Source organism: Bombus fervidus, chromosome 15 (genome assembly GCF_041682495.2).
Source record: "Bombus fervidus isolate BK054 chromosome 15, iyBomFerv1, whole genome shotgun sequence".
Taxonomy (NCBI): domain Eukaryota; kingdom Metazoa; phylum Arthropoda; class Insecta; order Hymenoptera; family Apidae; genus Bombus; species Bombus fervidus.
Window position 1 is genome coordinate 5,637,052 of NC_091531.1, and position 11,287 is coordinate 5,648,338.

The 11,287-nt window shown below is 34.2% G+C and overlaps 2 protein-coding genes across 4 annotated transcripts; one reads left to right on the forward strand and one right to left on the reverse strand.

Annotated features, from left to right (window-relative positions):
• Window positions 1–456: 456 nt before the first annotated feature.
• On the forward strand, window positions 457–3,077 carry LOC139995357 (uncharacterized). Of its 2 annotated transcripts, none has more exons than XM_072018773.1 (5): window positions 457–737; window positions 841–903; window positions 978–1,095; window positions 1,152–1,332; window positions 1,398–3,077. In XM_072018773.1, the coding sequence occupies exons 1-5, from the start codon at window positions 680–682 to the stop codon at window positions 2,013–2,015; spliced, it is 1,038 nt and encodes a 345-aa protein (XP_071874874.1). In that variant the 5' UTR covers window positions 457–679; the 3' UTR covers window positions 2,016–3,077. The 2 variants fall into 2 exon arrangements, with proteins under 2 accessions (XP_071874874.1, XP_071874875.1); XM_072018774.1 differs by having other exon boundaries at window positions 1,167–1,332.
• On the reverse strand, window positions 3,000–11,136 carry Elys (AT hook containing transcription factor 1 homolog). Of its 2 annotated transcripts, none has more exons than XM_072018747.1 (6): window positions 10,816–11,136; window positions 10,293–10,670; window positions 9,924–10,212; window positions 4,485–9,839; window positions 4,333–4,408; window positions 3,000–4,110 (listed from the first exon to the last, which is right to left on the reverse strand). In XM_072018747.1, the coding sequence occupies exons 1-6, from the start codon at window positions 10,843–10,845 to the stop codon at window positions 3,936–3,938; spliced, it is 6,303 nt and encodes a 2,100-aa protein (XP_071874848.1). In that variant the 5' UTR covers window positions 10,846–11,136; the 3' UTR covers window positions 3,000–3,935. The 2 variants fall into 2 exon arrangements, with proteins under 2 accessions (XP_071874848.1, XP_071874849.1); XM_072018748.1 differs by having other exon boundaries at window positions 3,910–4,110; window positions 4,337–4,408.
• Between the last annotated feature and the right edge of the window lie 151 nt (window positions 11,137–11,287).

An 11,287-nucleotide genomic window follows, 5' to 3' on the forward strand; every position in this document is an offset into this window, starting at 1 on the left:
TTGGATATTTGACTACAACCTTATTTTAAGAAATAAGGACAACTTTTGTAAATTTAATGTTTAATTCACTTAATAATGAAATTTTGCCAAAAAGGTTAGTTATGTCTAGGTTACGTTAAAATAACCAACTATTTTTAGAGTCAACAATTTTTTAAACAATAATTTTAAGTGATATTGTTTATGTTTATTTAAATATGTTTAAAATGAACTGAAATCTGATCTCAACCTAATCTAATTCAATATAATCTTTCTGATAAAGTTTTAACATTAACTTGAAACTGAATAATATATTTTTATTTATTGCTATGAAATAAGAAGAAATTAAAAAATTGGATGCTTTCTTAATAAAATAATTGCTAAGAAAATTGTTCACAACTCACGAGCAGTACCGTACCTGTCACTTAGATTCAGTGAAGCTTGGCTTGAAAGTGTGTCGGTATATATGTGTACTCACAGCTCGTACTACGTCTCCAATGTGCTTTACGGATATTCTTACCTACACCGTGAATGGAGAAATGCATATGTACGGTGGGAATAGCACAAATACAGGCCTCTATTCTATTCATTGCTATTTAAGATGGAGAAAAAACAACGTATGTTTTCCGTAAGGTGGTTGTAAACAAGAAAGTTGGTTGAAAAGTAGTATCTTACCCGTAAGGCAACGATTAATCGATAAGAAATGGCGAAATCCGTCTTGAGCTCGGACACATTACCGAAGGCAGGCCGAGTAAACGAAGGTATGTTGCATTTTTTCAACGCCTCCTGTCACTTATTGCAATCATATTAGAATTACTCATTTGCCTGGCATTCCTAATAAGCAATCCTTTGACAATATTGTAGTGTGTCGTGAGTGGCTGGTGCACGAAGATGGAGCACTCGCTTACCGTCTACAAGACGAAGAAAGTAAGAATATTAGATTATTTGTAAAATATTGTTGATTTTATTGGCTATCATCTTTATTGTACTGTGCCTTATAGTTAGGGAACACTACACAAGCAACAAAGTTCGCAATGCACAAGTTAGAGAGGATTTACCAAGGGCTAAAGTTGAACAGGAGCTGGAAGAGCTTAGATATCAATCCTATATTCAACAGCAGTTAGTATTTGAACCTTCGATTGTACTGATTTGTTAAAGTTTATGTCGTATTGAAGTGTTTCTGATTTTAGAGAGGAAAGAGATGCTCTTGTTGCAAAACAGATTGCATTGTCCTTAGAACGAGAGGAGCGACAGAAAGAAAGAGAATTGCAAGAGCAAATGAGACTGCAATTGAGATTGGATGATGAAGCTGCACAACTTGAGCTCGAACGACACATTCAAGAAGAGAAAGATGAGGTATTTAAGAAAATATTCTAACAATGTATCTATAGTATTCACTAATTTTTATCTGTTAAATAAAGGAATTAGCAAGAAAACTGCAGCAGGAAGAAGAAGAAAATGCTATAGATAATCATGATGGTCCTGTTAATGAACAACTACTGCTAGATCAAAAGATTGCGATGGAAGCACAGGATGCGGAACTTGCACGAATGCTTCAGGAAAAGGAGCGAGCAAAAATAAGAAAAGCGAGACAAAGAGCAAAGCAAAGAAAACTAGAACGGCAGCAACTTCAAGAATTAGAGGAGCAGAATCTTATGGAAAAGCCTCAACGACCTGATAGATTAGAATTGAAAGGCAAGACTAGAGTACAACCAACTTTAAATTACCCACAATATCCTGATCCTGAAGAAATACAAACGTTAGATGAGTCTGTTGAAAATATAAGAGAAGTGCAAAACGTAGCTGCAATTATTGATCCTACATACAATGGAAGTATGCACAGAAACACTTCAAGTAGCTCAAGTAGCACAGTAAGTCCTACATATGCATTGCCTACACCTCCACAGGAGCTTATGAACGATGATGCTCCGTGTTACATGCCTATACAAGGACAACGAAGAAATCAAATGCAATCCCCGTCCCAAGCTCATGAAGAAAAGCATAAACGTCGTGTAAAAGATGGTTGTAAACAGCAGTAAAAATAGTTTATTAAGTTTCTCTTTATTTTTCGATAGAACATTTTCGATGCCATGAAAAAACGATATAAGTTACTTATCGTAAGTTACGCGTAGAAGCTCATATCATATACATAGCTAACTTAAAAATCAATATAGAAATAGAATTAAATTTCTATCTTCCATTTACGAAAAGATATATTTAACGAAAACAATATAGAGATAAATGTGCCTTTTGAAAGAGTACGGTGTAAGGAAGTCAACGAATATCGAAAACTGATTAGCATTTAATAACCAATTACACCGTCCTGAATCTTACATCTGCCTTTATCCATGTACATTTATATCAAACTTGAGAATAATATATTATATAATAATATCAAAGAGATTTTTATGCAAAAAAAATGAATAAATAAAAGCAGTGAAGTAGACAATCATACTAAGATTAAAAAGAGAAGATTCAGCTATTATATTTAATTGTATCAAATAAGCAAACAATGATGTACAAATATCGACCATTTAGACTGAATATCAAATGATCTGATTGAAACAGATTTTAATCGAATTACATAAATATTGCTCTCTAAATTTAATGTAAATTTAACATATGCATAAATTTTCCTTGCTTCTTTCTTAAAGCAATGTTTTTTTTTTTTTTTAATTATTTAAGACGCAGAACCAAGAATATATATGTATTTACTGCCAAAGAGGACATTTATAACGTTCATTTTGTACCAGACAAAGTTTAGTATTAGCAACACGAGAATTTCGTTTTTTTGAAAAATATTCGAAGCTACGAATACATACTATAAAACAAATGTTTGATAAATTAAATGATTTTGTAAGCTTTACTTTAGGAAATATAAGTTGAATGATCGTGTTACAATTTTTACTAATCTATTATAATGTAGATGCAGCACAATTGTAGTATTATTATTTAATGTCGCTTCAGTATTTATGTTATAGGTACTTATTTATGGTGATTGGAAATTTATTCGATAGCAATAATATGTATTAATTCTTTTTTACATTTATTGTATGAATACAGCTATACATGGGTATATTAATAAATTATTTACAAAGTTATGGTACACATTTTCATCAAAAACCACCATATAAATATACGTTACGACAATAATTCATTCCATGAACTTATTGCGTTAAAAAAAAGGATCAATTTAATGTAACAAATATATTTGCCAAATAAGTATATAAAAGTAAGGAATCTTATGATTTACAAAGATAGAGAGAGAGAGAGAATTATTTGTTTTTTATAATACATTTCCAAAGTTTCTTGCTGGTTTAATATTTAGAAGATACAGATCAACGAAGATTTCTTTCTATACACCTGTTCACACGTTTTGGAAACTTAATGATACTAATTAGGAAAAAAAAACAGGTTATTTCATAAGCATGAAAATACTAATTAAATTGATTAAATAAATTTATAGATTATATAAAATAGTCTTCTAAATAAACCATGTTAATTTTAAAAAATATACACCTCGCAAAGTACCACATTAACGTATGTCCAAAGTGTTATGCATCAGACGAGATTACTCATTGATAAAATATAGCTATAACTTTCATTATACTGAATATTATCAAATCAATAGCAACAGACTGTCCCCTTTTTCTCTGCTTTGTGTTTTAGAAACGAATCTTGCTCTGTGATAAACTTTGCATCATTATGATGTAACAAAAGTTTCATTTCACATGGTCCCACATATCATAATCTCTAATCCATCTTTTTTTCTCTCTATGCAATTAAGTCATTCGAAAAACAACTGCATTTTTTTTACATATTATCCACTGTACATGGTTGTCGAAAGAAAGCACTGTATATGATCTATCATAGATTATAGATTGTAAATCATTTAAAATTGGATAACTGAATATATGATTGTGCAAAAAAAGGTTTTAAAAAATTTCGTAAAATTACATTTAATTTGTTGTACTCTTTGATTTTACGGGTAGTACAAACTTCGTTCTACAGCGGCGTATATGATAACAGTTCGGCTTTTTCACTTCTGCGGTTTTCCGTATAGTATTCTGTGTCTCTTCCTCATTCTCTTCCTCCCCCTCATCTTCGCTCAAAATCGGAATGAAACTATTCAATCTGTATAAAAAATAAAAAAAATTTTAATACTGATTCTGTGCTTTTAAAAGGTAATAAAGAAGCATATAAAGTATAAGTTCTTAGCTGCTGTTAGAAGCATGAGTGAATAAGCTGCAGAGCATTGAGTGTGTAAAGATTCAGAAGCGTGTGTAGGTAAGAGAGAAGTAATCTCATAACAGATTCTAGAAAAGAAATAAATTAATTTAATTGAAAAGTAACCACCTACGATGATCAGAAGCCATAGTTTTTGATCTGGTATGTGGTGGTGAAAACATATATTTTGGAACTTCTCCAATAGCTGCAAATAAAATTTAAAGCAGTTTTTTTAATAAATCTCAATGAATAAATATTAATTAAATATTGCTAGAATGTACCGTTTTGATCCAATGGTTGATCATCCGTCTTCTCTGGCTGTGAAAAAGAAAACTGATTAGCTGCCTTATCCTTGGTATCTTGTTTTGTTGATTGCTTTGTTCCTCTTCTTGGTTTTGATGTCGCTTCATTCGCTTCTCGAGTAGAGGTTTCAGAAACACCACGTTTCCTCTTCTTAGAAACTTTCTTGGAATCGTCTATTGGACTTATGGTTTCTGTCCCTTCTTCCTCCATTATTGTCTCTTCAAAGATTTCCTTGCTACGGGCACTTCTGGTTTTCCTCCTTGTCTCTACTTGAGATAATTCCACGCTTGCTGCTCTTCTCAGTCGAGGATTCCGTGCAGCCTCTTGCCTCTTGTTTGTAGTAGAGACTCTTTCTTTTAATGGTACGCTTAGAATTTCTTCAAGTTCTTCCGGTATTGATTGTATTGAGGATCTACGACTACGTGTGTTTGCAGCTGGTTTGCTTACTACCTGTTCTACAAAATACTGTTCTTTCACTGATTCTGATGATGGTCCAAGGTCCTTTGAGACAATTTCCTTAGCTATGCTGCTAGACCTTCGAGTTGTTCTTACCACGTTGACTGACTCTTTAGGTACAGAACTACCTCGTCTCTTTGATGACTTAACAATACTAGGCTCTTCCTCATCCTGTTCACTTGTTTGAGATTCCTTTCTTGATCGAATTGAGATTGTACTCGATTTATTTGATCCTCCTGAGGATTGTTTGGTATTTGAGCTCTTAGTTTCTGTTTGAACCTTTTTCTCACTACTTTCTGGTAGCTCCTTTTGTATTGAGGCAGAACGCCTTAAACTCCTTCTCACTGGAACTTTATCTTCCTCACTTTCTGCCTGTATGGAAATATCCTTAGCAACAGAAGATGCCCTCTTGCCCCTGATTTTCCTTGGCGACGAAATCCCAGATGATCCATCTGATCCAGAAGAGGCTATCTGCTTCACACTTTCATCTGCAGGTACTACAGAAGCAATTAATACTTCTTTCACCAACGAACTGGCTCGTCTCGATCGTGGCGTCTTTGTAAGAACCTTGCAAGGTGAATTTAAAGGAGACATAGTAGTTTCTTTCGATATGGATGAAGCTCGACGTGATCTGGTCATTCTAGGTGTGATTTCTGGGGATTCAGAGTCTAAATTGGAAGTATTAACAATGTCCTTTGGTTCTATATGATCTGATGAACTTCGAACTGAGTTCCTCCTAGTTCTTCTATAATTAGAATTATTGTTATCAAGTCGAATCGACTTGTCCTTTGTCTTCTGTTCCTCTGCATTTTCTTCCTTCTTCTGGGAAAACCTGGATTGGTCACATATATTTTCTTCTTTATCCAGATGTGCAGTATTTCTTTGAAGATTATCTAATACTTCTATGCTGGAATCAGATTCATCATCTGTGATATTTGAAGCGTCAAAGATGTTGTCTGTATTCATTGGTACCGTTTTTGAACCTTGTTTTTCTTTGCTCTCCGGTTCATCAAGAACTAAGAATACCTCATCGCTACCATTTGAGGATTCATCGTCAGTGATGTCGAATAGTACACCATTTTTAGAACTAACGTGTTTTTCAACATCGTGCTCAAATTCTTTCGGTAATTTTTCATGAAATGATTGATGGCGTTGTTCTTTGTGCTCTAAACAACTTACATCATTCTTAGAAAGACTTTTATATTCCTCTTCATCTCCTTCATGATCTTCATTAATATTAGCCAAAACTTTAGAGCTCGAAACATCTCTATTTATACATATATCTTTCACATCTTCTTTTAATTTTTTATTGTTACGTAGTTCTAAATGATTTGATTGATCTATATTTTCCAAGGTCTTCTCTCTATTTTCATAAAATGCTTCTGGAACAATGTCCTCTTCGACTTGTGTGCTAATTGGTTCCTCCGAACTGTGTCGCGGATTTTCAGGGCTAGAACTCTTTGTCACAGGTATTGAGGCCATAAGAGAATTATGATTAGTATTCTCTTGTTTAGGGATTTTCAAGGGACGCTGAAGGTCACTCTTATCGGACTTTCTTGAAGGAACTTTTATCTCAAAGCTACTATCTGGAGAGAGAACCGCAGGGGAATAACTGGAAGAAGATAACGTAGATAATCTTTTGGATACCTGCGGCGTGTTCGTTAAGGAGCGATTATTCAACATATTGACTGAAGGAACGCTCAAACGAGAATTTACGGAATTTTTTGTCTTTGAACAATTGGACAAAGACTCATTTATGGATTCTGTAGACGTTTGTAAGTATGTTCTTCTAAGACTCGGTCTAGGTCGAGCTGTATATATATTTTTGCAAGTAAAACTACTATCTGATAAAACTGGACTATCAATCAGACATTTTTCACTTGTCGCTGGACTCACGAACATTTCATCGTTTTGATCAGACGTATTAAGTTTAGAAAATTCTTCTTCTCTGCTAACTTCACCATGAGAACAGCTGTTCTTTGACTGACTAATATTGAATCGTATCTGTCTATTAACTTTACGCTCCCCGTCCGACACTGGACTACCTGTGATTTCATCCTGTAGGCTAGCAGCAATTGGAGACGTCGAAGATCTTATAAGCTGTCGAATTTTTAAAATAGAATGCGGAGTTTCAATCGGAATATCCCTATTGGTGGATATTTTCCGTTTTACCAATGGGGTACTAAATGCAGCACTCAAAGCTGCTTCGCTATCATCCAGCAACTTCCTACGTTTTGTTCTTTCTGGTGTTCTCATACCACTGTTCTCTTCATCATGCAAAACCTGTTCCAAAGTGCGTTTGTTATTCATTTGTACCATTTTGGGGGACATTACACAATTTATATTGATCCTGTCATTAGATGACTTTAACGCCGCACAAGGGGCAGTGACGAAGGGAACCACAGACTTTTCTGTTCTAACATAGGTTTCCTTTGCCTTCCTGATAACTGTTTCATAAATATTTGCAGTTTTCTGAAAACTTTTGTTGTGGGTCATAGGTCTGGGATATCTGGACTCTAAATCTGCATCTAGATTACTTTTACCCATGTTCATAGAAAACCGCTTCACTACGTTAGGTAAAGTTGCATTGTAGGCATTTAACATATCAAAATGCATGTTCTTTGAAGCAACAGAACTAAACCAAGTAGTAGTGTTTCCACTATTGGCTTCCATGTAACGACAACGTTGCAAATAATACAATAATTTTATGTCTTCAGACTTGGAATCTTCCAGAAACTTGACAAACATTTCCTCTTCTTCAGTATCCAAGGCCAAATGTAAAATATCGCCGAGTTTATTATAATTCTTACAGGATTGAAAGAAACACATTAGTAGCTGTGTATAATGTGACTGCAGTCTATGATGAAAAGCAGATTGAACCAAACCATGCTCCACTGATAAACTTATTAATGTGCTTTGTTCTTGAAAGGATGACAAAGGAGGTTTCTTTATGCGTAGATACATTAAAGCTAACTTGTGCTGACTGTTCCTTATCAGTGTTTTTAGCACAAGTTTATGATGCCAGTCTTTAACATCAGAATCACTGACTAATTGGCCAGTCATCATGTCCAAGAAACCTTGGTAATCCTCATGATCTAGAAGCCAGAATGCTTGGGTAAGTTTTATGAGGCTTGGACTCATCTTGAAAGATGAAGGATATTTGATCAATTGATCAACTCCAGGATAGGAACCCTGTAACAGCATAGCTAAATCCATTAGAAGGTATATAGTGATCTGATGTTTACATTCTATCTCATTTGACTCTGTCTGATCGCAGTCAGTCAAGTAACTCCTCAGTAACGACTGCAAAGAGGGTGGAGGATAATAGCCATTGGTATTCGCTTCTCCAGCTTCTCTTTCCCACTGTAAATTCAATGCAGGACACTCTCGAGCTATCAATTCATCTATGAAAAGCACCTCTTCACTTCCTTCTTTTGCATTATTGTCTTTAATCGATTCTCGTTTTTCTTTATACAGAGAAAACAATTTTTCGAATGGATATGGAATTTTCAGAGCAAGAGATATTGGTAAAGGACCTTCCTCTAGACATTCCGATTCGGGTAACAAACCCACGTCGTAAAACCATAATAATACTTGGAAGTACATAGATACTCGCTTTAGTGCTCTTCGTTGCTTGATTAAACTGCTTGTTTCAAAAGGTAACTTAGCTACTACATTGGATAAACATTCCAATTGTTGGTAACAAAATCTCAACGTTTTTACTTCGGATTCGCCTATGTTATTACCTGATTGATCAAATAGAGGAATACATAGACGATCAGCGATCATTTTTATAGAAGACGCGCGCTGTATTCCCCACTTTAAGAAACTTGGATACATGTAGGCGGCACTTCCATCTGACCATTCTTTGGCACACTTAATCAAGAAAGTCGCCCAACGTTGCTCCAAACAAAGCGATAATAACATATCCCTCTGAGCATTATGATCGCTAGAAAATGAAATTTCTGTGTTGAACGGAGTCAAACCAACGGAGAGACACTTGTGAAACATTTCAGACGGTTGCGTTAGCATGATAGGCCCTGCAAGGGCAATTTCACGAAGTAATTCAGCTTGGACTCCTCTAGTATACCAAGATGTTAATTTTGACAAACTTAACTCTATCCATTCAAAGAACAAAGAATTTGGGTAAAATAATTCTTCTGATGAGTTTAAACTATTGTTAGGAAATTCTTGTAAAGTGCGAGGAATATAGGCACAACTTATTATCTCTTTGCCAGTTATGTTGCAAGCCCTGTGATTTGTATTATAACAGGACAATATGCTATTTGGATTCTTGCATTCACTGAGAGTTTGAGGCATTTGTTCCTTGTACCATTGATTCAAATCGAATAATAAAGTTCTATTAGTAGTTGAGATTAGAAGCAAACTGTCTTCACCTTTTCTACATTCTGACTCTGTTTGGTCCAGATTAGTTCCTCTTTCGAACGTAGACAGACTAACCACTCTATCTTTTGGGTCTAATTCAATCTCGAATTTAAGGCTAGGCTCTCCTTCCAGATTAAAATATAAATTAGTTCCTCTGTCACAGTATTTTCGCTGGAACAATAAGGCAAACATTCTCAAGATAGGAGGCATCTTAAACGAATCGTCTTGAAAAACAACCCACAAATAGTAGAAAGGTCTAGGATCATCTGTTGGTTCTAATAATGCTAAATGTGTTATTATCATGGTTTCATCCATGGGTACGCTAATCCATCCCACAGAACCATCATTCTGCCATATTATCACTCTGCCTAGACATCCTGATATTAAACAACCAATTTTCATTGAGCTAATTATAGTATTTGTTAATTTTTCGTCTAGAAAAGTATTCAATTCAAAATTTTCTCTATTAAAACCAATGTGCTTTTCTATACCTACAAATGTAAAAAATGTAATCATGTATATTAAAGTAGAATAAAGAAACAACAAAAACAGAGTGTTGTTTATGTTATACTTACGTTGAGTTAGCAAATTACAAGTCATGTGTTTGCTACTGTTTCTATGAAAGGAATCTTTAGTTGTTAAGAATTGTATTTCAGCTGGAGAAATTTCATCCATTGTAATAGATAAATCAGGAATCTCCCAAGTAGATCTCTGAAGATCAATCATGAGATGATAAAGATTGCGTAATACTACACAAGCTATACCATCCATTTGCATAAGAATATTGTCTGGTCTTCTGTCATTAAATCCTTCCCAATCTGTTGCACCAGATACAATACAAACTTGTTCTACACCAGCTGGCATCTATACATAATATATTATATCATGAACATTTCATTCTAAATACCACATAATTTAGAAATTTATCATATTTCAATACCTACTTTAATAGCTCTTAAAACACGAGAAGAAGTACAATCAAAGATACACAATAAACCCACGGAATCTTTAATTCTAGTTGCTTCATTGTCCAAACCAACAAGGAGCAATGGTAGTTCCCCACACTGAGCAGGAAATTGACAAACACAAGTGATTTTCCCTCGGAAGGTCCACGAACTGGTACTTTCACCAGTTTTTGTATTAAGAACTACTAAATGGCAACCATAACTTAGCCAAGCATACGTGGCATCATTTAGAAAACCTCCATAAACACCATCAAGACCATTATATATTTGCGAACCATTTGATGGTCCACTGTCATCTCCTTTTATGTTATTTAAACATTTTGTTATAGAATGCTGAATATCTACAACACTGCGTATCTACACCAAAATAATATTGTTATTAGATTAAGAGTGATATTACCTTTTATAATATACAAATAAATATTACAATAACCGAGTAAATATTTTCATAGCATATTTTTAAGAAAATAAAATAGGAAACTCCATTGACATTTTGAATTACCTCACAGCTAACTTCCCCTAGTTCTTTCATATTTTACACAGGATATTAAAATATATGAGATAAGAAAAAATCATTTATAAACTTTCCCACTAAGGTCACCATAAGGTTATGCTGCCGCCAAATTTTAATGATCCTGTTGTGTATTTCCAATGGCAATTGGCACAAGCTTGGATAGCGTACATTCAAAGTATTATCTGATAGAGTATCCGGAAAACGGCGTAATTTAGAAACATACAGAACAAAATGAATATATTACATTTAAATTCGTTTCATCACTCGTGCATTCATTTTAAAACTGTAACTATACAACTGCGAAGTACGTTAAAAAGTATTGCCAATTGCATGCTTTGCCAATAGCATTTGAATTCTCATAATTACTATATAGTTCTAAATTTAATCAAGTGCATAAGTATGAAAACGTGCGATTTTCGAAAATTTCATAGATAATTATTTAAAATATTACGTAATGAAT